Source organism: Xyrauchen texanus, chromosome 5 (assembly GCF_025860055.1).
Source record: "Xyrauchen texanus isolate HMW12.3.18 chromosome 5, RBS_HiC_50CHRs, whole genome shotgun sequence".
In the NCBI taxonomy this organism is placed as follows: domain Eukaryota; kingdom Metazoa; phylum Chordata; class Actinopteri; order Cypriniformes; family Catostomidae; genus Xyrauchen; species Xyrauchen texanus.
Window position 1 is genome coordinate 29,849,218 of NC_068280.1, and position 26,680 is coordinate 29,875,897.

Sequence of the window (26,680 nt, forward strand, 5' to 3'; positions counted from 1 at the left end):
AGGCGGAGTCATAGGAGGCTCTGGAAGCAGAGCCGAGGGAGGTGGCGCCATAGGAGGCTCTAGAGGCGGAGACCTGGAAGGCTCTGGAGGCGGAGCCGAGGGAGATGGCGCCGTAGGAGGCTCTAGAAGCGAAGACCTGGAAGGCTCTGGAGGTGGCGCCGTAGGAGGCTCGGAAGGCTCAGGGTGCTCGGGAGGCGGAGCCCTGGAAGGCTCAGGAGGCGGAGCCCTGGAAGGCTCGGGAGGCGGCGCCCTGGGAGGCTCGGGAGGCGGCGCCCTGGGAGGCTCGGGAGGCGGCGCCCTGGGAGGCTCGGGAGGCGGAGCCCTGGGAGGCTCGGGAGACGGAGCCCTGGGAGGCTCGGGAGACGGAGCCCTGGGAGGCTCGAGAGGTGGAGCCCTGGGAGGCTCGAGAGGAGGAGCCCTGGGAGGCTCGAGAGACTCGGGAGGCGGAGCCCTGGGAGGCTTGAGAGGAGGAGCCCTGGTAGGCTCGAGAGACTTGAGAGGCGGAGCCCTGGAAGACTCGGGAGGCGGAGCCCTGGAAGGCTCGAGAGGCGGAGCCCTGGAAGGCTTGAGAGGCGGAGCCCTGGGAGGCTCGAGAGACTTGAGAGGCGGAGCCCTGGGAGGCTCGAGAGACTCGGGAGGCGGAGCCCTGGGAGGCTTGAGAGGAGGAGCCCTGGGAGGCTCGAGAGACTTGAGAGGCGGAGCCCTGGAAGACTCGGGAGGCGGAGCCCTGGAAGCCCTGGAAGGCTCGAGATGCGCTGGCTCTTGGACAGTCATGGCTACAGGTGCTGGCTCTGGGACGGTCGAGGCTACAGGCGCTGGCTCACTGACGTTCGAGGCTACAGGCGCTGGCTCACTGACGTTCGAGGCTACAGGTGCTGGCTCACTGACGTTCGGGGCTACAGGCATTGGCTGGTTGGCCGTGGTTGGCGGAGGCTGGAGAGCAGAGGCCTTTCTTCTCCTCCTCCTCCGGGCGGACGAAGTTGGCAGCGCTGGCTCATTGCTCAAGGCAGGCGTGGGGGTTGGCTTGCTGGCAGGTGGAGCAGGCGAAACAGGACGAGCCATGGACGACTGGAGGGTCACCACTGTGGGAGGAGAGGCAGGATCCTCCTCCACTACACCCACAGTGTATGGCGAGCCACATGCCAGCAGCGTCTCCTCCACAAAATCGCGGAGCGTCCAGCCGCCTGTCGCCGGTGGCAACCGCTCCTTGAGCAAACCGGACAGGCCGGCCCAGAAGAACACCACCAGGGAGGAGTCAGGGAAGTCAGTGGAACTCGCTATGTCCAGGAAGTCCCTAACATGATCCTCCACCGGGCGGCTTCCTTGCCTCAAATCTAGGAGGCGGCAGCTTGCCCGAAGAACCGCTAGATCCATTGTGGGTCGATTGTTCTGTTACGCTTGCAGACGAAGGAAGACGAGGAGTGGGGATCTAAATGCAGTTCTTTTATTGGAAAATGAAAAAACAACAAACAAGACAGGAACAAATGAAACATCCACGGTGGGAAAAACTGAAACTAAAACATGAAAACATCGGGGGGTACACGAACTGGTAAAACAAGGCAAGGCAAGGCAAGGCAAGGCAAGGCAAGGCAAGGCAAGGCAAGGCAAGGCAAGGCAAGGCAAGGCATCTACAAACATCAACAATCGACAAAGACTGAACAAAGAACCAGGGTTTAAATACAGAAGGAACAAACAAGGGAATGAGGGACACCTGGGGAAACAATCAGGGAAGGAGAAAATATCAGGGGAAAACCAATCATAAAAAGAAACTACAGAGGACTACAAAAACCAAACAGGAAACAGGAACTAAACTAAACTTCAAAATAACAGCACAAAAAGAAAAGACAACAGTGAACATGACACAGGTGTTCAGGTCAGGGAACTTTGATTGCCATTGCAGAACCTTGATTTTGTGGTCAGTGAACCGTTTTTGTGTTGATTTTGATGTGTGTTTTGGATCATTGGCCTACTGGAAGATCCAACCTGGCCCATTTTAAGCTTTCTGGGATTGGCAGACAGGTTTCGATTTTTCATCGGTTGGTATTTGATAGAGTCCATGATATCATGTATCCGAACAAGATGTCCGCGACTTTTGGCATAAAAACAGCCCCACAATGTTAAAGAGCCACCACCATATTTAACCATGGGCATTAGTTACTTTTCCATATGGGTACTTCTCTGTGTGCGCCAAACCCATCTCTGGTGTTTGTTGCCAAAAAGCACAATTTTTGTTGTTGGATGAGCTCCATTGAGTTTGTTATTAGATGGGAGCAGAGGGTTTTTCTTGAAATCCTCCCAAACAACTTGTTGTGATGTAGGTCTGATTGTACTTTTGAAGACTTTGTGACACCAAGACCTAAAAAATATTAGCAATTCTCCGGCTGTGATCTTTGTAGAATTTTTGGCCACTGGAACATCCTCCTCGCTCTGCCTGGAGACAATATAGACCCACGTCCTCTTCCAGGCAGATTCATAACATCTCCAGTTGATTGGAAGTTATTGATTATTGCCCTGATGGTGGAAATGGGTATTTTTAATTATTTAGCTATTTCTGACCAAGTGTTACGTCATATTTTTATCCCTTTGAATCAGAAAGTCATGGCTGAAAAATTTCACGTTCCAAGTCACCCAGGTGTACTAAAAAATTTAAAATATGAATGGGAATATACTTCAGATATATTTTAATTTCTAGGGGTGCCAGTAATTGTGGCTAATATGTTTTGGAGAAAAACATTTCAGAATCAGAATCAGCTTTATTGCCAAGTATGCTTACACATACAAGGAATTTGTCTTGGTGACAGAAGCTTCCAGTGTACAACAATACAAACAATACCAAAAACAGCAGCAAGACATAGGTAATTAAAACAAAAAAGAATACAATATAAATAGATATACATATACGTACATACACTCACCTTCATACATACCCACATACACACACGTAGTGCAAATCTATTACAATATGTTATATAAAGAACAAAAAAACAGTATATTATGTACAGAGCAATGTAAGTAATGGTAGAAGTGGATATGCTGGATAATATAAATAGAATTAAACTGTGTATTGCACATAATTATTGCTCAATGGGGCAATTTAATTGTTCATTAGATGGATGGCCTGAGGGAAAAAACTGTTCCTGTGTCTGACGGTTCTGGTGTTCAGAGCTCTGAAGCGCTGGCCAGAAGGCAACAGTTCAGAAAGGTAGTGGGCAGGGTGAGTGGGGTCCAGAGTGATTTTTACAGCCTTTTAACTCACTCTGGAAGTGTATAGTTCTTGAAGGGGGGGCAGGGGGCAACCAATAATCCTCTCAGCAGACCGAACTGTCCTTTGTAGTCTTCTGATGTCTGATTTCATAGCTGCACCAAACCAGACAGTTATTGAAGTGCAGAGGACAGACTCAATGACTGCTGAGTAGAACTGTTTCAGCAGCACCTGTGGCAGGTTGAACTTCCTCAGCTGGGGAAGGAAGTACAACCTCTGCTGGGCCTTTTTCACAATGGAGTCGATGTGTATCTCCCACTTCAGGTCCTGTGAGATGGTAGTGCCCAGGAACCTGAATGACTCCACTGCTGCCACAGTGCTGTTTAGAATGGTGAGGGGGGACAATGTTGGGGTGTTCCTCCTAAAGTCCACAATCATTTCCACCGTTTTGAGCGTGTTCAGCTCCAGGTTGTTTTGAATGCTCCAGACAGCCAGCCGTTCAACCTCCTTTCTATATGCAGACTCATCATCATCTCGGATGAGGCTGATGACAGTGGTGTCATCTGCAAACTTCAGGAGCTTGACAGAGGGGTCCTTGGTGGTGCAGTCATTGGTGTACAGGGAGAAGAGTAGTGGGGAGAGCACACATCCCTGGGGGGCACCAGTGCTGATGGTACAGGTGGTGGAAGTGAATTTTCCCTGCCTCACAAGCTGCTGCCTGTCCGTCAGAAAGCTGGTAATCCACTGACAGGTAGCGGTGGGAACAGGGAGTTGGTTTAACTTATTCCGGAGTATATCTGGGATGATTGTGTTGAAAGCCAAGCTGAAGTCCACAAAAAGGATCCTTGCGGATGTCCCCGGTCTGTCCAGATGTTTCAGGACGTGATGCAATCCCATGTTGACTGCATCATCCAGAGACCTGTTTGCTCGATAAGCAAATTGAAGGAGGTCCAGAAAGGGTCCAGTGATGTCCTTCAGGTGGGCCAACACCAGTCTCTCAAATGACTTCATGACCACAGATGTCAGGGCGACAGGTCTGTAGTCATTAAGTCCTGTGATTTTAGGTTTCTTAGGGACAGGGATAATAACGGAGCGTTTGAAGCAGCATGGGACTTCACACTGCTCCAGTGATCTATTGAAGATCTGAGTGAAGATGGGGGCCAGTTGGTTAGCACAGGAACGAAGGCACGCTGGTGAGATGCCATCTGGACCTGGAGCCATCCTTGACGTTTGCTTCCAAAAGACACGGCACACATCGTCTTCACAGATCTTGAGTGCAGGTTGTGTAGCAGGAGGGGGGGTTGTAGGAGGTGTTAATGGTTGTGTGAAATGAAGGTCCGAGTGCATGTGGGGTGTGAAATTGTGCCTTTCAAATCTGCAATAGAACACATTCAGGTCGTCAGCCAGTCGTTGGTCCGCCACAGGGTTGGGGGTAGGAGTCCTGTAATTAGTAAGTTGTTTCAGGCCACTCCACACTGATGCAGGGCCGTTAGATGAAAACTTGTGTTTCAGCTTCTCAGAGTAGCTTCTTTTAGCCACTCTGATTTCCCTATTCAGTGTGTTCCTGGCCTGATTATACAAGACTCTATCCCCACCCCTGTAAGCCTCCTCTTTGGCATGATGAAGCTGTCTGAGTTTTCCTGTGAACCATGGTTTATCATTGTTGAATGATAAAAATGTCCTAGTTTAATTAGTAGATTTTTAAAACTATTAGATTATTAGATTTCCCCCTCCTTTCATTTAGTTTAATTAAATTAAAGGTTATATTTTTTATATTTTGATTGAAAGATCAAAAGGATAAGCATTAAAGACAAACAGTATTTTTCACAGCCTTCTTTGCTCATATTTACCAAGAGTGCCAATATTTGTGGCCACAACTGCATATATAATTACTACATATACACTGTTTTTCCAAGTTTTTAATGAATTATTGCTAGACATGATGCATTAATACAGATTTGATGCTGCTAGGTTTTTACTTAGAAGCAGATCTGTAATTAAAATGTAAGTTTCCATGCCAGGTTTTTTTTTTTAGGCCTAACTTTGTGATAATGTTCAGTTTCATATGGCTTTTTACGACTAAAAATCCAGATGCAATGGTGTGTGCTCTTTTCTGTTTTACCCCTATGTTGGTTAATAAAATTGATTCAGAACTTTATTAGCTCCAGAAGAATATAGTCTGTGTATGTGCTTGCTCTCTGTGGTGTAGTTAATAATAATAATTATTTGTCCCGCATAAGGTGACATTAGGTCCAAACACGCAGGGTGTGCTTGCTGGAGACAGAGATTTAGGCTATTTATTGATTTTAAATGGCCAGATATGTATTTTAAATATTTTGGGGATATATTTAATATCAAGAATACATTAATCGAAAAGACATTATTTTAAAAAGGCTACTGTATACTATGCTTATTATGATTTCTATGCAGATAATTCCCCCACAATGTAAAAAATAAATAACTTATTTTCAGGATTGGGCAGATTACTTCATGTATTCTGAGCTGAATACTAAATGCACTCTTTAATGTATTCACTGATGCATTCAGATACATCACATATAAATTTAAGTATTCAGAATACAAGAATACTTTTTGAAAACATATTTATAAAGGCAAGGCACAATTGGAAAAATGTCTAAGGGAGTCTAAACAGTCAGAAAACTATTTTTTCAGCTAAAATCATCAACTTAGCACTACCTTTCTTTAAATTAGGTGTGGAGTTGGATGTTTATGTTTTTCTTTATAGAAGGTAGAAGGCAAACACAAGGCATTTTGCAGTCAACTACAATTTTACAACAAGGAATATGTTGCCTATACCTCCATGACCCAAAAGCCTCTAGCTGTGACACTAGCTACCAGGGTTGTTTGTGAATGTTCTAAATGGCATATTTAATGTGTTTTTTTTTTTAATTGTATTTTAATCTTCTTAACCTGTTATTTGATTAGACTGACAAAGATTAATATATTTTGACACAAAATTGGATACAGAATACAAATTAACCATATTTTTGAGATGATTGTGAGGTCCTGTGAAAACAATGTAGTATAATGATAATTTTAACCAAGCTTGTTTCCATATTTAGGCCTGTTTACTATTTTATTGTTTACTTCTTTTATTACTGACACTTATATTTTTTTGGGTGGTTTTAATTCTTTAACTTCTTGTACTACTTTTTGTGATGCGGTTGCCGGATATTCAATCCTGGAATCATTATATATGATTAAGAAGATGTATTCTCATTATCTAGTGTCTACCATCAAACCTTTTGGTGAATGCAGTCCATTTTGAATGTATACCAAAAGCCACAACCTACGATGCTATAAATTTTACCCATGATTTTGTTTTCAATTTAGCCCTTTTTGGCAACACTGCTCACTTGCTGCAGCTTCTGTGGGGAAAAGAGAGTGTGCTTCTGTGCTGTTCATAAAAACAATCAAGTTTCTCACTTGAAAGACAAGGATTTATTTCTTTCTGCCTAATTTTGTGGTCATTATGAGAGAAGTATTCTAACAAAAATGTTTTAAGTAACTGAATTCTGAAAGCAGGTTCTTGAAAAAATAATGGATAAAGATACTTAATTTTTTTTATTCTGAATACGTACTGTAACACTGTCACATGTATTCAATTACAGCCCAAACCTGCTTATTTTGGTGAGGCAAGTACCAATACCTTGTTTCTCTTGCAAGATGGCAACACTGCAGCTGATGTATTACCCACTCTAGCAAAGAGTACTGTTATTTTTATAAAGAACAGCATTAACCATACTTTTATTTAATTTTAAATGGTTACCATTTTGAAAGAAAGGCTGTGGAACACCACAATGAAAATGTTTTTGTTTTTAGACCTTGATCAAGTGTTTAGGTTACAATTTTAGTTGCTATGACTGTTTTTTCCTTCAGTAGTCCACACATTTTAAATGGTCCTGCGGTGTGACAAATACATTTTTAAAGTACAAATACGCCATGAAGTCTCACATTCAACATAAGCTCAAATCTGGATGCATACAAATTTAACAACAATTAGAAAAATGTAAAAAGGTTTTAGATGGGGTATACTGCATGTCACACAGAACAACTTTCTAAAACTATTAAGCGTCAACTACATTTGTGCTGTTGTTGTGCTTTAAGGGCAAATGCATGGATAGTCCTGATTAAAACTTCATTATCATCCATTGCCAATAATCTTGTTCTCCAGAATAAGCCTGCCACAGCTGCCCTAGCACCCATCAATGAATGGAAAACCAAACCATCTCTTGAGCCTCTCAGGTAAGTCATCTTTACAGCATTCGATTGTGAAAGCTGTGGGGTTTCCCAGACACAAAGTAAAAACTAAATCAGTGTTTGGAGTGAATTACAAGCTCTGTGATGTTTATTCAATTTAAATTACATTTATTTCAGTGTTAGATTTGCAAATACTGGAAAATCAAACCCATTATCTTTTCTTTGTCCATGTGTTTTCCTTAGTGGCCCAAGGTGTGTAGCTAGGTTTGACTTTGAGGCAGAGCAATGCAATGAGCTATCATTCTCTGAAGGTGACGTGATTCGGCTCAAAGAGTATGTGGGAGAGGAATGGGCTCATGGGGAGTTGAATGGCCAGGTTGGTATTTTTCCTCTCAACTTTGTGGAAGTTGTTGAAGATCTCCCTTCAGCCCCAGTACACAAATCTGCTCTCAACAAGATTGCACTGCCTGGTAAGAGCCAAAATCATATGCATAGTTATTCAAATTTCATGTTTCATTTTATGTCGAAATACAAATAAAGCTTGTGTGGGAGGTGGGGCCATGGGCGTAAAAATGGGGTATGCAACATATACAACGCATAGGGGCGCTACATGAAGGGGGTACCAAAATCATAATTTTGAAATCTCCTAAAATACCTTACAAATAACCAAAAGCACAGCTTTAAACAATAACGAAAGGATGTATTTTATTTAACTTTAATTTGATTTAACTTAATTTTCCTAGCATTTTAAAAGGGTTCAAATATGGATTTTTGTATTTTGTATTTTATTTTATCGACGTACCTTCATAGCTAATGCTTATTTCCAAGTATCCTTTCTGTCACAGTTATGCAAAAAGTTACCATATGTTTGGGGATAGGCATTCATTTGCTTTACATTTAGAGAGAAAGCTTGTTAAAAACGATGTCCAGCCTATACTTGGGCTCCTTTTACAAACCATAACTAATGTCGCTGCGCTTTCCAACCTTCGCCTGTTGTTGTTTCACTGTCAAACACAACGTGAGAAACTATGGGATGTGGTATAAGTAAATACCTCAGGAATAATTAAACAACACATGGATTCATTATTGACTAAATCCAAAAAATTGGGCAAAGAAATGTGTGATGGACAGGCTGGCTTCAGAATCTGTCATGTCTCTTCTTTATTTTCTTTCTTTTTCTGTTTGGATGGAAAATAACGGTGCAGATAAAATTAAATTAATAATTAGTTGTTGTTTTTTTTAACTTAGTTTCATTGGTATGTACATGACTGTATAAAAATTCTACATTAAATTCTTAATATAAAAGTTTGAATTAAATAATTGCCATCACATTAAGTTGAATTATTGATTTAAAAAAATATATTTTTATACGTTTTCGTTTATTTAAATAAAAAATTCAGAATTGTAATATTTGTTACATTTTGAAAAGTCTGTAAGAGTTATTAATGGTTCCGTTCTAGGTGTTAGATTGTTTTGTCACCTTCACATGACTATTTTATATTAAGTTAAGAGGGCTCCAAAAAGGCCATGTAATTTGCCTATGGGTTTTTGGCATTTTATTTGTGTTGTAGTGTGTGTGTGTACTTGGTGGGGTGGGTTGGAACATTGAAGTTGCATACCCCCAACAAATATGTAGTTGCGGCCCTGGGTGGGCCACTCATTTCACATTAACCGAAATATTTAGATACAAATGAGTCTACAACTACAAACTTTTTCAGAGTCACCATAGATGTGTCACATATGTAGCTAACAACTAACAAGGAAAACATTTATATAATTATATAATCATACATTAAAGATGTCATTTATGTGCGCTTAGTGATAACCAGCAACTTTTCATTGTTCGGTTTGTGTCAGCATTTTTCTTTCATTATACACTCCTAGACTGCTAATCTACCTACCTACCACCAGTATGTGTTACTGCAGTGGTCAGCATCAGTGTGTCTATGACTCAATGAGTGGGCAGCTCTTCCTATAGCAGGCATGTGAGGAATTTGCCCTTCTGTTTGTGTTTCATTAAGGGCTCTATGAAACAGTGCCCTCCATCTCATGCATTGTACAGCACCCTTGAGTGACAAGGCTAGATGCTCAATCTGAGAACAGCTGCTCTTCTTCTCTGTAGCTGCTCTACACTCATTTCAAAGTTGTACTGCTCATAAGTACGGAAGCTCAAAGAGGCCATGCGTTATTATAATTTTTCTGTCTCGTTTTCTCGTGATCTCGACATAACTAAGGTTGTTATCTCGTGATCATGACTTAATTTTCTCGTGATCTCGGCATAACAAAAAGTTGTTTTCTCGTGATCTCGACATAACAAAAAGTTGTTTTCTCGTGATCATGACTTAATTTTCGAGATCTCGACGTCTCTCTGTCATTGACAACTTCCAGATTAGTGTCAGACACTTTAGAAGAAGACTATCACGTCTACAACTTTTTCGTAGAAAATACAGTGAACGTTTGGAACGTTTGGTCAATTTCATTGCCAGCCAACTTGAGGGACCGGGACGTCTGCATGACTGCGGTCAAGCCAGCCGCGATTTAGATCCGAGTGCGCGCATATTACAGTATTAACGGTACTTTCCGGAAAGCACATAACGTGCTTCTTGACTCCTGTTGAGTGCAGAAGAAAGCGAGTCTTTCTATATTGATGAAAAGCGTTTATTAAGTGTTTGTGACGTGCTGCCTGGTGTTTATTAATATGTTTGATTTAGCCTATGTGAAAGGTGACTGGTTAGAATACTCTTGGATAGGGCAGGTGAATATTTTATAACCAAAGTGTAATGAATTAACATAACTTTACATTTACATATAAATTGTACTTTTCTGCCAAAGATCTCTCATTGTCCTTCATACCTTGTAATAAACTTTTAATTGTAAATCCTGTAGCTCAATTAAAAACTGTATAAAAAATTAAAGGCAAAAACAACTTTTTGTTATGTCAAGATCACGAGAAAACAACTTTTTGTTATGTCGAGATCACGAGAAAACAACTTTTTGTTATGTCGAGGTCACGAGAAAACAACTTTTTTTATGTCGAGATCACGAGAAAATTAAGTCATGATCACGAGAAAACAACCGTAGTTATGTCGAGATCACGAGAAAACGAGACAGAAAAATAATAATAACGCATGGCCTCTTTGCGCTTCCGTACATAAGAGTCATTCAGGCTAAAATTCAGCAGCACTGTTCAAATTCATTCATACTGTATATTTGTGTGCAGGCCATTCAGATAATTAGTTGTTCACTTAGTGAACTGATTTTTTTTTTTTTTTTTTGTGAATAAGCCTATTCCAGGCATATAATTTATACTATCCCATGTGCTTAGGCAGTCTTCATGTTTTAAACAGCAGTTTTGTAATACATTGTAAATATTGTAATCAGAATGTGGATGTCTTAGGTTATATAATACTCTTAGGCTGATCAGCTCTAATACAGAATGTTTTATTTTCTAGGAATGGCTGCTTCACCTACCAAACAAATGTTTTTCAAAGCCAGTGAGGTATCCATCACCCCATACCTTAAAATAAATGCATAAAATCATTAACAAATAACTTTTTTTTTTTTTTTTTTAACAGCATTTATCAATCATTGTTAGAGAATTTATAAATATGCTATTGCTCATCATTAGTTTATGTTGGTTCATGATGCATTAAATAATGTTATGTATACAACATATAGCTTTTTATATTAAGGGTCCCTAGGTTCGCTAAGTGTTTGTGTGGGAGGTCTTTAAAGTAAAATATATATTTTTGCTTCTTCACATTTCTTTATACTATGGCTATAAAACTACATCAAAGTCTAATCTCTGATCTGCCCACAGGCTGCATCTGATGGTGGGGAGTGGGCTGTGGCACTGTATGACTTCACAGCAGAAACGGAGGATGACCTGCCATTCCAGCAAGGAGACAGGATCCTGGTCACAGCTCACATAGATGATGAATGGTGGAGTGGGAGGCTGAATGGCAGAGCAGGGGTCTTCCCCAAAGCATTTGTAGAGACCTATACAGGTGAGATTAAAAAGTGACTAGTGCCCTCTAGTGGTCTCATAATGCTGTTGGGCCGCTTACAAAAATATTTATTGAGAGATTAAAGAATTAGTTTAGCTTGTTATACTTATATACCCCAGGTGGATGGAAGTGACAGTAGAACTATTCAGCTGAGGTTGCCTCACAGCAGCAGTGATTTCTTCGAGGATACCTGGAGTGTCAAATCTTTTAATTACCTTGTTTGAAAACAAACTTCATTTTTGCAAACTTGTTTATAAATGTGGCTTTTCTCTTTTATTACAAATCATAAATGTATAAAAGAAAAATTGATTAAAAACCTGTCATGTATTGTTTGATATAAAATGTACATTACACAGAATTACTGTTTTTCATCCCATTCGAACAATAAATTGACCCATACAAGTCATTATTAAACCGTGTTTGTGTGTATCATAACAGCCTTACAGCTTCAAATGTCTAGACTTCGGTGACTAGAGTTTATTCAGTAAACAATGTTATTTTGCAGAGCTTGTTGCAACTATACCCAGGGCAGTAACTATCATAATCAGTGAGGGGACATTTGAGCCCCTCCCCAAATTCCAAATTAGAGGTTGAACAATATTAGTTTCTCAATGGTTACATCTCAAATTATGTTTGCCCCCCGCCCCCAAATCCTTAACATGTAGCTACATACTTGGTTTTGTCTGATAACGGAGCATTTCAAAAGCAAGACCAGACTCAAAAAGATAGGTCTATGATTTCAAAACAATTAAGACTTGACTGCAGTCCTTTTAATTTCACCAACTATGCAGCTCTGCAGTCACAATGTAACTAAAATCCAACACAAGTGTCTTGTCTGAGATGAGGTATGAGCGCATGATCAACATGGAAATGTTTGCTGTGCATTGCATAAAGACAGAAAACAGCACGCAAGAGATTCAAATTTACATGTTTATTGACACCAGCTGTTTGTCTTAAAGAGTTTCAGACAGACTCCTGGATGGGGGGCTCATATCCATCAGCTCTCTCCACCTTGGCCCCAGTGTCACCCTCCGCAGGTTTAGCAGCAGCAACGGTGCCTCCACCCTCACCATGCAGCTCCATCAGCTTACCAACTGTTCAACAATACAATACATGCACCTTAATATTACATTCACAAAACTAGATATTCAGTTTCTTTCTACAGTGTATCTAACACCTACTCCAAGAAATTAATTCCATCAGATAATCAACCCCCAAATCATTTGCTGAATAAATCAAAAACCAAAAGTTCTGAATCAAGTGAGGGAAAAATATGAAGTGATAAAACAGACTTTGACAATTTACAACAAAAAAACTATATATATATATATATATATATATATATATATTAGTGTCAGTCAAGGCAAACAAACATATTTTAACTCCCAAATACAGATTTTATAACTTGGGAAGACCTTTTAAAGAAAACTAAAGAGAAAAAAAAAAAACAAAACAAAATGGATGTTCAATGTTCTAGTTAAAAGTACACACACACACACACAAAAAAAAGTGTAGTGTCACTTACGCTCAAATTTGGGCTTCTTCAACATCTTAACCTTCCTGACATAGACATCATGTAGAGGGTAAATGGATTGACAGGCCTTTTCAATGTCCTTGCCCACACTGTCAGGAATACTGCATAACAGGAGGGGAAACAGTTATTGCATACCGCTGCTTTTGTTGGTGTAAAGTAATAGTTGCATAACGGCCAAAGATCAGTCTGCTAACAAAAACAGGTGCATATGCAACCTATAATGTGCGAGTTGATCACTTCATAACTATGGCACCAGTATTTAAACCAAAGTTACTTCAATGGCACAGAGTACTTTTTGATTAAAAAAACAAAAAAAGTGTACAAGTGAAAAATAAATCCTAAAAAAGGACCACTAAAATTAAGCATGTAATATAGAAGTTTATATTCCACAATATCAATAATCCACAAGTATTTTAATAGAAAGTACAGCTCAAAATGAAAGTGGTCATCATTTACTTACCCTTAAAGGGTTATTTAAAACCCAGATTACTTTCTTCCATGAAATACAAAGATGTTAGGCAGCATGTGGGTCTTGGTCACAAATGACTTTTGTTGCATCTTTTTCCACTTTCAAGAAATGCAAGTGAATGGTGACCAAGGCTGTCATTCTGCCCAACATTCATTTTTGTGTTACACGGAGGAAAGTGATGCATTTGAAACAACATTAAAGGCGTGTACAATATGGAAATTTTCATTTTGGGGGAAATACCCCTTTAAACAAACATTCCATTTCATCAAACTAAAACAATTTAACAAAATGGCCATGGATGATGTGGAAAACTTCATACGTACAGTTTGTTGACCACCTCCTTGAGGTCATTGGTCTGAACCTCACGGGTCATGATCTCCATCATCTTCTTGCGGATCTGACGGACCTGCTGGTGCTGAGCATAGGAGGTCTTTCTGATCTGGTTGGTGCGCTTTTTGGTGAATCCCACACAGAACAGGCGGAGGAGATAGCCATCAGTGGTCTTCACATCAACATGGGCCTCAATCATTGTCTAGTGGGAAAAAGCAAACATTACTAGTTTCAAACCTGCATAAATTACTAAAAAAGGAGTCAAGTATAAAAAAAAAAAAAAAAAGACCCAAGAATATGATACAGAAAAAGTGTAATCTCTAAAAAGGTCGACAGATATGATTTTGGATGATGCTAATATCCAGAGCAGTGTGGCCACTTGGCCGATATACCACACAATTTAAAATATTACATTACATTTATATAAATCGTCCAAGTACACTCATTGAGTACTTAAGGGGCAGTGACATGTACATAACTACATATATAAGTGTCTGACAAATGTATTTGGTTGCTGCATTGCATCTTGATGTTCTAGAGTATCCTCTGATTCTTTTATAACAGTCTATAATAATGAATAGTTTCAAAATGTACACAAGATTGCATATTTTGTCATTGTGAAGATTCGCTGTCCAATGAAAGAATGTGCACAACGCACGTCAGTCTGGTCTGTTCTGCCTTCAGGCTACCGTAGTAATCTTAGTAAAGAGCGCACCAGTTTTTATTGACTGTCTGAAGTCTATTTTTAAAAATCACAGTTGGCTTAACAGGAGACGCCATAACATCGCGTCTTCAATATGCGTGTCAAGTTGAAATTAAGTTTTGAAGCCACTGCATTCTGATCCAGCTAAATAGCTGCGCTCTGTCAAGCTGTTTGAAACACTCGCCTGGCTGTATGTGCTTCAGCACGTCGAGTCCACTACCACGTGCCTGGTGTGTGTGACTCCCAAGTATTCACTCCTGTGGGGAAAGCGTGATGCACTGCATTGTTGTTTCTGTGATTATTCATTAAGCGTTCCATTCAACTCAGAGAGTCGGAATTTCTACCTTTCAACTGGGAAAAGTGCAACGGAATGACACTATGTAGCACTTCTAACTTGGAAACTTGTGCAGAAATATTAAACTGTGTGTTACTTCATGCAAACACTTTGGCACCCAGTGCAGGGAGGTTTACAGTCAGTAACAAACATTCACTTTTTTTTTTTAAATAATATCCATTAATGGGTCAAAGTTCTTACATTAAATGATAAATGTGTCAAGCAAATGTTTTGGGGAAACATGATTAATTGCACTCTTGATTATCGTAACGATATCATTGCAGCATTGTATATCAGATGGTTGCAAGGAGACGTCTCTGACAATCAATGTACACCTCAAAATCACATCGTAATCAACCTCAAAATTAAAAACACTCACTCGTTGACACGTTTGTGTTTAGTTGTCAGGTAATTGTCACCGAATTTCGAAGTGAAAAATCACATGCTTGATCACCGTCGATCATCGTTGCCACATCAGAGTACCGTAATTTCCGGACTATAAGCCGCAACTTTTTTCCCACGCTTTGAACCTCGCGGCTTAAACAACGACGCGGCTAATATATGGATTTTTCCCGCTTTCAAATTTTATAAAAAAAATAAAAAACATTTTGACGTGCTCAGTTTTTTGGCAGCATGAAGCTTTCATTAGACCAATGAAATTGCCGAACGGGTTAAGGTCAAACAACTTTTTTGTTTACCGTTTAGATTAAATTGAGCACGCTCAAACTTCCCATCATTCTGATTACGGTAGTCATTTTGTCACCCTCAAGACACAGAGAAATGCATATGATGCAGCTTTCAAGTTGAAGGTGATTGATCTGGCTGTTGGAAAAGGAAATAGAGCTGCTGCACGGGAGACGTTGGAAACAGCAGCATGATGAATTCACTCAAGTGCAAAAAGACAACTAAAGCTGAGGCTATTCAACTCCGACACCGAAGGAGATGACTTCAGTGGTTTCATGTGCACAAGAGGAAGATAGTGACAATGACTTTCTAGGCTACTGTTTACAGCTATTTTTTTTTTGTTACAAGCCGTGTTTGGCAGCAGGGGCGTGGTCAAGCGCCCGTCCGGGAGAGAAAAGCGGTAAGGGCGCTTACACCTGAGCTAATTAATAATAATAATTCCTTGCATTTATATATAGCGCTTTTCTAGGCACTCAAAGCGCTTTACATAGTATAGGGGGAATCTCCTCAACCACCACCAGTGTGCAGCATCCACCTGGATGATGCGACGGCAGCCATAGTGCGCCAGAACGCCCACCAGCTATTGGTGGAGAGGAGAGAGTATACTTATGTAGCCAATTCAGGGATGGAGATTAATACGATGCCATGGTAGATAGGGGCCAATGGGGTGTATTTGGCCAGGACACCGGGGCTACACCCCTACTCTTTACAAGAAGTGTCCTGGGATTTTTAATGACCACAGAGAGTCAGGACCTCGGTTTAACATCTCATCCGAAGGATGGTGCCTTTTTTACAGTATAGTGTCCCCGTCACTATACTGGGGCATTAGGACCCACACAGGCCGCAGGGTGAGCACCCCCTGCTGGCCTCCCTAATACCACTTCCAGCAGCAACCTTGGTTTTCCCCAGGAGGTCTCCCATCCAGGTACTGGCCAGGTTCAACCCTGCTTAGCTTTAGTGGGCAACCGGGAAAGAGATGCAGGGTGATATGGCTGCCGGTAATGTCTAACACCTGTGTCTAATTTCAGTAAGCGTGGGGAGAGCGGCATAAAAAGGCAGCAGAGAGTGTGTGAGAGAGTGACAGACACACACGTCAGTCTAGTGTTGGCGCATAGAAGACCAAGAATTGAGAAACTTTATAAAATTGATTGTAAACATTGCTGTGGCCATTAACCTCTTCCCAATCCTGTAAAATTAGCCTAAAACGCCTAATCAAGGCATACCCAAAGTAAATTTAAAGCTGTTCTTGAACCGTTTGGAGTACATGCATGGTTTTGGTCACATTTGAAAGGGGACACTCTTTTTTCCCCAGCAGTCAGAATTACTGTAAGTGCTACTGATTTTGAGTAATAGAAGTTTGAACACAATGAAATAGAAGTTTGTTTTTCCGCCTGAAATTTTTTTTTGCATACAGATGCCTGCAGATGACTATAACTTGTAGCTATTAGCTTGAGAACACAATGGGATCACAGCATGAAGCCTTACCTAGTCCAAGTTCAAATGTTATAACAATACCATAAAAAATGAATATTTTACACGTTTTTCTAAGGGTACACCCAGGCGTTTTATAAAAGTGCCTTTTGGATACTCCAAAAGGACCCTTTGGTAACCTAGGACAAAAAGGCTACTACTTTTGAACGCTTCAACGTAGAGTCATAATTTTGGGCTCTAATGAAAGATGACACTTAGAGCTATCATATTCCATATCCACTATTAGTTTTGCTGACACAGAGTAACTGATGCATAAACACATTAGAGTGCCTTTTCCCTTCTTGAAACTAAATGTTGTGCATATAAAAGAGTCAAAACTAGTGCTATGGTGGACAATTTGTTTATATAAAATATACACAAACTATTTACATTAATTTTTACACAAAGTATTTACAAACCATTATAAAATTGTACGTTTCTAGCAACATGCCAGTCATTGTAGCAGTCACATTTGAGTACAAAGCACAAAGGCACATCACAGGAAGAGTACTTCACTGGTGTCTTTGCATGACACTGCCTGCACTTCAGACGACCAGCGGTGCAAAATTTGGTGATGTGCAACGGCCTGTGATGTGCTCTTCGTGGAGCAGGAGATACGGGTCTGGCTGTGGAGTGAGACCCCAACTCTGCCAGCTCCTCAGCAAGGGTCTCTCTGAAAGCCCTCCTCTCTTGATGAGGTGCTGTCCTGCTGCTCCACTTTATGTGGCCCGCATCCGGCTCCCAATCGCTATCTGATTCAGTGAGAATAAATAAATGTAATTTACAAAGCTAGACACAACTTTTCCATCTTTTCTATATATATGTATATATCATATGTATATATATATATATATATATATATATATATATATATATATATGTATATATATATAGTTTTTCTTTTCGACTGTGTAAATATGTATTATTGTATGTATATTTACTGTAAATACTGTATACTTTGCCAATGTACTATGGAACAAATTGATGGGCCTACACCTCCCCCATGAATTCAGCATTGTAACAAATAGATGGGCCTACCCCTCCCCCACATTGTAACAAATAGACTCTCAAACACAACATATATTCTTATTTTCAACTTATATTTATTTATATATATATATATAAATGGACGCGAACAAATATAAAAAACACGCACAAACGGTTCAAACACTCACTGAGGAAACACACGACAAAGGGTAATTACAAAATGTGTATATTATGTAAATATATAAATACATATTTACAGTAAATATACAAAACATCTATATAGCATGTCAATAGATCTGAAACAAACAATGAACTAAAACCTTACACACGCACAAATACAAAAAACATGCACAAACGGTTCAAACACCCAATGAACTCACACACGCACAAACAAATACAAAAAACACGCACAAACGGTTCAAACACTCAATGAACTCACACACGCACAAACAAATATAAAAAACACGCACAAACGGTTCAAACACTCACTGAGGAAACACACGACAAAGGGTAATTACAAAATGTGTATTCATTATTCAAACTAAAGCTTATTTATGCGGAATATACAGTATATATGTTATAAAACACAAGAAAACACTTACTTGTCCAGAGCAATGTCTCATCGCTCCATAAACATTTCCTCTGCCTCCGAATTATCCGTATTGTTTTCAGAAATTTCATCTCCAAACTCATCATTTCCACAGTAAATGCCTTCTTATATCACATACTGGGGTGAAAATCCTGTTTTTCGCGTCCGTTTCGCCATATTTAAATCGCCAAATGTGTAAACAGTTCCAAAACAGCTCTCCAATATTTTTACGCACAGACGCATGACACACTCGGTAATGGCAAGGCAATTTTGCACACACACATTACAAAACCGTGCTTTAATCTTCCCACTAAAGCTGCATATCACTGTTTTCAGAATTTCATTGGCTATACGATGCATCAGTCATTTCCACTCTTCGATGTAATTGGTTTGATCAGTAAACAAAGGAAAGTGGGTATGCCCTTACATTCGACACAGACTGTGGTTGGGTATTGAAGGCTTTGGACAGGACATGGAAGCTCCTATTGGGTCAAATGAGGTGTCAATCGAAAGGTCAGAGTGCGTGCTTCCATTTTGATACCGGATATAGGAAATGTTTACATCTGAACTGAAGTTATTACCGATAATATGTGAAAGTTTAGGTACAGCTGCCAGGTGCTTTGAAATGATGCAACAAGAGTCTGTGGATATTTATTGATGTAATAATGTGATTTGGACTAAACATTTTACTTGATTTGATCATTTGGACATTTGATAATGAAACAACACCGCTTTTTGTCGGGAAGTTATGGATCAGTGGAATACTATGATGCTTCATAGGTGAGTTGCCTAAATTTTGTTATTGGTTGTTTATATGTTGGTGGTCTGACAAAGATATAGATTGTACCTGCTGTTGTGAATGTATCTTAAAATGGTTTATATCAATAGAAAATCAAGAAATTTAGCTTTCCAAAGATATGTGGCATGTGTACCAATGTAACACACAGCAGTTTTGTTTATCGCATACTTTTATTTTGTACATTTAAGGGCCCGTCCGCGGACTGTGAATTCTATCATGTTAAAAGCCTTACCTGGAACGTCAAGTGCCCTGCTTCACATGTCCTCCTTGGGAAAACTGTCACACTGGCACCAGTGTGACAGTTTTCTACACTTGATGCAAGCGCCCTTACCGCTTTTCTCTCCCGGACGGGCGCTTGACCACGCCCCCGCTGCCACACAGTGTTTCGTTAAAGCCGATTTATTTTTGTTACAAGTCGTGTTTCGTTAAAGCCTATTTATTTTTGTTACAAGCCGTGTTTCGTTAAAGCCTGTGTAAAGTTAATTTGTTTCAATGTACCGGTAGGCACCTGCGGCTTATAGACATGTGCGGCTTATGTTCAAAATAATACATTTTTTAAAATTCAGTGGGTGCGGCTTATATTCAGGTGCGCTCAATAGTCCGGAAATTACGGTACCCGTGCCCATCCCTAATATATACACACTAATGACGAAATAACATTATAGACAGTAGTCCCGCAACCACATACGGTATGTGCACATTTGCAATCGCATTCACAAAAAGACAAACTACAAACACACAGTGAATGTTACATTTAATAATAGCGCACGTAAATTACTTTTACTTTGAAGTTGCTCCATCGCTCTCAAAAGGGACACAGATTTGGTCCAAGCTACTAGAACACATGCTTAAAAGTCCAAAGTACACAGTCATGACCTCAAGTGTTCACATGACGCAAATTCACTCTACAAGGTACGAATGAGGATACAACAGTGGAATTGCATGTCAAGAACGCTTGTGTGTGTGAGGTCAGGATATACCTGAATTTGTATAACTACAGTCTGAAGAAACATAAAAATATTTTTGACAAAAATCCTGAAGAGAAAGTCCATTATCTCATCAGTCGTAGCACGCATGCTCCAACCACTTGTGTTTGCATGCAGTCAAATGAAGTGTACTTTGAAAGGCTTTTGTTCGACTGTACGCAGACATCAAGCAGTTGTTATAATAAGTATACTAGAGGCTTAAGTGGGGCTGAAACGATTAGTCGCCATTATCGACAAAAAAAAAATTGTCCACAAGAATGTTCTTTGAATAGTCATTTGATCTCATTAACTCTTTCCCCGCCAAACACGGAATTTTCCGGGTTTCCGTGTTTTAGGTGTTATACGGTAAGGAACACCCCTGCGCATGTTTTGAAGGAGTACGCAACTCTTTGATCAAAGAAACAGACTGCGATCGCCTCAAACATGAAGTGGAGTATGAGAAGCTCAAAATATCAGACATAAACATGCCTTTTTCTCAGCTTTTTATCTGAAATGTTTTTTGACAAAACCTACCTCTGTTCAAGTCGCAATAAAAAAGAACAAATGAAGATTTTTGCCTAAAAGCAGAGGCCCAGATCTTTATTTTGATATATAGCATCTTCATATATTCATGGAAGAAAATATTCTGCTGGTCATTAAAGTTTAGCAAAAATCGTCAAAAACCCTGGCGGTGGCTGGCAACTTTTTTTTAAAAATGCTGGCGGGGAAAGAGTTAACGTAACATGAGATCATGTGAAACTAAGGATGACGTGAGAGAGGAGCACAGCAGCTCACGCCTGAATGAGGGGAGGAAGAAAACATATCCAGATGTGAACTAAACTTTCCTAACAGCTCCAGGCAATGTAGATCACAAAATATAACAGAACTATAAAAGAAAAAACGCAAAATATGGAAATACAGAAGCACTGTCATCATGAAATAAAGCAGAGCCGGATCTGGCATTCCACTTAAGCAAAACCTGCATGCCAGAGCATCTAAAAATCAAACAACCTGACATTAGCATTCAGCATTATCTTTAATGCATCCTTTATTAAACTTCAAAATAAGAAGTACATCAAACTACAAAACTGGCATTTCTCTGTGCGGTCAGCGCCATGTCTGAGCCACGTGAAGTGGGAGATTGAAAATGCACACAACTGAGGAACCACCTGGCGCTGGGATGCCCGTCCCTCGTGCACGTTTGCTGTAGCAAAGTTAATATTAATAACGTGATGGTTTAAGACATAATGAATCATAATACACTGTAGCCTACGTGTCACGTGTGTATCTTATTGTTAAGTAAATCGGCGATACGCAGCTCTATTAAGAAAATAGAGATTGTTTTTGTAAATTAAAGATGGATCGAAGTGATAATAAAAGTGAGCGAGCGTAGTCTTAGCCCATTATACTCTACAAAGTTTCTGATCAGTCTTTTTTGGCTTATTTTTCAAAAATAATATCTAAAACAATTTACATTAGTAGCTATACTGCAGAACACAAATGTTATTGAAGAATGTTGAATCAATATTTAAATATTGTAAGCCATCTAAAAACAGCCTACTTATAACAAGATACATTTACCTGAGAAGCAACATACGATATTATGTTGACTTGATTTAGAAAAATTGGAACAAGAATTTATACGGAATTAAACTTGATAAAGAAAATTCTTCCTTGAAATTCAGGGAATGTCATTTAGAGATATGTTTAAAAGATGATTTTATCCTCTTTATTGTTAGCAAGCACATTTTATACAAAATTTTAAGTCTAGGCACAAGCTGAATAGTCGGTTAAGAGCTAATGATTAATCGTTGCAATAATCAACCGAATAATTGTTAGAATAGTCGTTTATCAAAATAATCGCAGCGCTAAGAGGAATATGCACAAGTGCTCCACATGTGTAAGTTTCAGGAGGTTTGTGTATAAAATCGGTCTAAATGACATTCATTTTTGCAGAAGATACAGTATCTCACAAGAGTACACCCCTCACATTTTTGTAAATATTTGATTATACCTTTTCATGTGACAACACTGAAGAAATGACACTTTGCTACAATGTAAAGTAGTGAGTGTACAGCTTGTATAACAGTGTAAATTTGCTGTCCTCTCAAAATAACTAAACACACAGCCATAACCACAAGCGAGTACACCCCTAAGAGAAAATGTCCAAATTGGGCCAAAAGTGTCAATATTTTGTGTGGCCACCATTATTTTCCAGCACTGCTTTAACCCTCTTGGGCATGGAGTTCACCAGAGCTCCACAGGTTGCCATTGGAGTCCTCTTCAACTCCATGACGACATCACGGAGCTGGTGGATGTTAGAGAAATTTTGCTCCTCCACCTTGCATTTGAGGATGCCCCACAGATGGGGCATACTGAATGCCTCTGCTTCAGTATGTCACAGTACATGTTGGCATTCATGGTTCCCTCAATGAACTGTAGCTCCCCAGTGCCGGCAGCACTCATGCAAACCCACACCATGAAACTCCCACCACCATGCTTGACTGTAGGCAAGACAAACTTGTCTTTGTACTCACCTGGTTTCCGCCACACACGCTTGACACCATCTGAACCAAATACGTTTATCTTGGTCTCATCAGACCACAGGACATGGTTCCAGTAATCCATGTCCTTAGTCTGCTTGTCTTCAGCAAACTGTTTGCGGGCTTTCTTGTGCATCATCTTTAGAAGAGGCTTCCTTCTGACACGAAAGCCATGCAGACCAATTTGATGCAGTGTGCGACGTATGGTCTGAGCACTAACAGGCTGACCCCCCCACCCCTTCAACCTCTGCAGCAATGCTGGCAGCACTCATACGTCTATTTCCCCAAAGACAACCTCTGGATATGACGCAGAGCACGTGCACGTAACTTCTTTGGTTGACCATGGCGAGGCCTGTTCTGAGTGGAACCGGTCCTGTTAAACCGCTGTATGGTTTTGGCCACCGTGCTACAGCTCAGTTTCAAGGTCTTGGCAATCTTCTTATAGGCTAGGCCATCTTTATGTAGAGCAACAATTCTTTTTTCAGATCCTCAGTGGAGTTCTTTGCCATGAGGTGCCATGTTGAAATTCCAGTGACCAGTATGAGGGAGCGTGAGAGCGATGACACCAAATTTAACACACCTGCTCCCCATTCACACCTGAGATCTTGTAACACTAACGAGTCACATGACACCGGGGAGGGAAAATGGCTAATTGGGCCCAATTTGGACATTTTCAATTAGGGGTGTACTCACTTTTGTTGCCAGCGGTTTAGACATTAATGGCTGTGCGTTGAGTTATTTTGAGGGGACAGCAAATTTACACTGTTATACAAGCTGTACACTCACTACCTCACACTGTAGCAAAGTGTCATTTCTTCAGTGTTGTCACATGAAAAGGTATAATCAAATATTTACAAAACTGTGAGGGGTGTACTCTGTGAGATACTGTATGTGACAATAGTAATGGCATATTTCTTTAAATCGCAGATTTTGAGAATGCTGAAATTTGACAATATATACTTTTTGACAATATATACTAAAATGCATTTATTTCCATCTCGGGGTAGAAAACAACAAAATGTAACAATATAATGCATTAACATTTCCCAAACAAAGCCTTCCACAGTACAGGTAGAATTATCATCATTTAGATTTATAATCTCTATCAAAGGGGAAAGCGTATCGGACCACCGTGTTATGCTATTTTATGACAAGCTTGTAGACTCACCTTGGTCTAAGGGCTCTGGTGTAAGTGTGGTGTGTCAGTGTAATTATTACATGCAGACACATTACAAAGAGAGAGAGAAAATGAAACACCCAAGCTCTTTAAACATTACAAGCTTATGAACGTCTGTCACGGCATTGATATGCAGTGCCATTTAAATTCGACTATTGCAAGGCGGTCTATTATTGTGGTAACACGATGGCACATAACAAAAGCTGCGATTGGTCATTTAAACATCTCAGACGGCTGCTTCACGCGCAAGCAGGCGATTCTCTGCACCGTTGTAACAAACTAACCGTCCGATGCAGATAATGTAAAAATAACGATATCGGTTGACCACTACTCTAAAAGACATGCTTCAAACAAGACAGTAATGCACAATAACTACTTTAAGCCATTACAGCACAGAGTACTAAACCATAAAGGCCTAGGTATACTTAGTTTTCCACTTTCCGTATTGGATCACACCAATGTTTTTCCTTGGCTACAACTTCCACAGGAATTGAATTAAACAATTGTTACAGTTTACTGTGATAAATGTTAGTAAGGGTGTTTATGTGTAGATGTGAAAAGTCTTGAAATTGATGTAGGCACAGGGCAGGAATTTCTCTCAGGTCACTTCTCAGCACTGTTCAGAATATCTGTTTGACATGGTTAATTTTCCCCATAATGCTTTAAAATAGAAAATTCAGCGTATGTGTTTCATGCGTCACGATATCGAGGGAAGACCGATTTTAAAAATAAAATCGCACATGCAAGCCACTCTGCGTTATCCTGTAACCGGAGCTCGGAGCCCTGTTGACAAGCAAGCACAGAGAGCATAGCACAACTTCAGGATTCAATCAATCCGTGCACATCAGTGTCCCACATAAGAACCATATTTAGCGCTTATAAAGTGAGATTAATATCATACGGAAATGCGTACGGACATGGCTGGCATTAGTGTCAAAATAAACATCCACATTAAAACATATATACATCAATATTTATGCATTACATCAATAACATCGATCTAGATCAATGTATTGTTACATCCCTAGTAAAAGCCATGTGTAACATGCTTTACCTGCCACTTCTTGACCATGGAGCACATCTTATCACGGGTGAGATCCATGCCGTGGAAGTTGGTGAGGCAGTTTTTGCCCTGAACGTCTTCTGTGATCAGCTTGAACTTGCGGAAGGCAACCTCATCGTTCTGCAGATCAGCCAGGCTGACCTCGAACACACGTCCCTTCAGACCATCAGAGGCAATTCCTAGATTAGAGAAAGATGGTGTAAACTTGTAGTTGGCACCCAACTCTATAGTTGGAAATGTTTTTGTAAGGATGGGAATGTCAGGTAATCTCATAACAATAATCACAGTTTTTCATCCAAGACCGAAACTATTGTCATCATGTATTCCCACCGTCCCAAGTTAAGGTGACCACTTTACAATTGCACTTTGACAACATATCAAACAACTGGGGCATATGTTATTTCACTGAAAAGAATAACCTGCCATTTGCTAAAATTATTGCTTTACATGTTCCATATCTGGTTGGAAAGACAGAAACCGGGCACATGTGGACATAAAAACACTCACTGGTTCCCTGAGTTCGGGTGACCAAGGTCTTGCCCAGGTTGCGGATGTTGAACATGGCTGGTGCCTTGACATCATACCAATCCTTTTTGGAGAATGGATCAACACTGCAAGATAAGACGGACATACAAATATGTTTGAGACAGATATATGTTCAAGAATTTTTTTTTGCAATGACACCTCTTTGAAACGTTGACCCGGGTTTAACTCGCACTTCTGGCAAAGTTGTTTCTGAAGTATAAGAGATCTCTAAAAAGAGTGTAAAGTTTATGCCATAGTGTAATTAATAGAGCATTTGCACGCTTTTAAATCACTTTAAAAGGTCCTTATGAACTAGTGCCCTGATTAAAAAAAAAAACTACTACGTGGGAAACCTAGCTAGCTTTACTTGGGACCTATCATGTTTTTTTTCTTTGCTTAAAACGATTTAATCAAGTAACAGTAAACCCAAAATATTTGTAATACCTGCCAACCACTAGTCTAAAAATAACCAGAGCAAACACAAACATCACAAACCATTAGTGTGCCATTCCGATTAGCAGGATTGCTGAATACAATCCTCTCGTTATCTCGAACATCCTTTATCCACACAAACCAAATTTCTTCCACAACAGCTTATAGCAGGGTAATGACAAAGTCGATGGGTGAATTTCGCAACTTACATCTTCTTTTTGGCACCTTTTTTGCCACCTTTTGTCAGCCTCTTATTCTTGCCGACTGCCATGTTGAACACAGGGAGTGAAAGAGGAGGAAATTAGGAAATACCGCGAGAGTTAAAGCGAGTCCGAGAACGATAGTGTCTCGCGAGAATGCATTTTACTGGCCTCTCTGTAATGCGCAAGCGCGACATCTGGTGGTTAAATGGATTATATCGACCATACTACCACACTAGCAGAGATTGTTTATCAGAGACGGGCCACTTCAATTCAAATGAATGGGAGATATCAGAACGCCCAACCAGGGAGCTCTAGCGCCCAACGGTCAACGGATGAAGAATAAGTCCACTGATCTATGCATATTTACTTTTACATTTATGCATGTACCAGACGCTTTTGTCCAAAGCGACTTACAGAGCCCTTATTACAGGGACAATCCCCCG

General features: G+C 40.1%; 2 protein-coding genes and 1 non-coding gene across 3 annotated transcripts in view; 1 reads left to right on the top strand and 2 right to left on the bottom strand.

Moving 5' to 3' along the window:
- Positions 1-12,200, top strand: part of sh3d19 (SH3 domain containing 19) — a 56,837-nt gene extending 44,637 nt beyond the window's left edge. Inside the window, 5 exon segments of the mRNA XM_052126319.1 lie at positions 7,398-7,468; positions 7,667-7,893; positions 10,876-10,922; positions 11,244-11,430; positions 11,550-12,200. Of these exon segments, the coding sequence (XP_051982279.1) occupies positions 7,398-7,468; positions 7,667-7,893; positions 10,876-10,922; positions 11,244-11,430; positions 11,550-11,563 (546 nt within the window). The 3' untranslated portion in view covers positions 11,564-12,200.
- A 146-nt stretch (positions 12,201-12,346) lies between these two features.
- On the bottom strand, positions 12,347-26,323 carry LOC127643485 (40S ribosomal protein S3a-like). The gene is made up of 6 exons (XM_052126283.1): positions 26,244-26,323; positions 25,585-25,688; positions 25,069-25,256; positions 13,757-13,965; positions 12,956-13,065; positions 12,347-12,524 (listed from the first exon to the last, which is right to left on the bottom strand). The coding sequence occupies exons 1-6, from the start codon at positions 26,303-26,305 to the stop codon at positions 12,394-12,396; spliced, it is 804 nt and encodes a 267-aa protein (XP_051982243.1). The 5' UTR covers positions 26,306-26,323; the 3' UTR covers positions 12,347-12,393.
- On the bottom strand, positions 25,333-25,402 carry LOC127644481 (small nucleolar RNA SNORD73). The gene has a single exon (XR_007970664.1). It is a non-coding gene; the product is annotated as a small nucleolar RNA SNORD73 (small nucleolar RNA).
- Positions 26,324-26,680: the final 357 nt, after the last annotated feature.

Excerpts from the sequence above, each read along its gene's own strand:
- LOC127643485 (XM_052126283.1), bottom strand. The coding sequence starts at position 26,305 with ATGGCAGTCGGCAAGAATAAGAGGCTGACAAAAGGTGGCAAAAAAGGT. Across the intron at positions 25,689-26,243 it reads AAAGGTGCCAAAAAGAAGAT|TGTTGATCCATTCTCCAAAA; the intron begins GTAAGTTGCGAA and ends CTTATCTTGCAG. Across the intron at positions 25,257-25,584 it reads CACCCGAACTCAGGGAACCA|GAATTGCCTCTGATGGTCTG; the intron begins GTGAGTGTTTTT and ends TCTCTAATCTAG.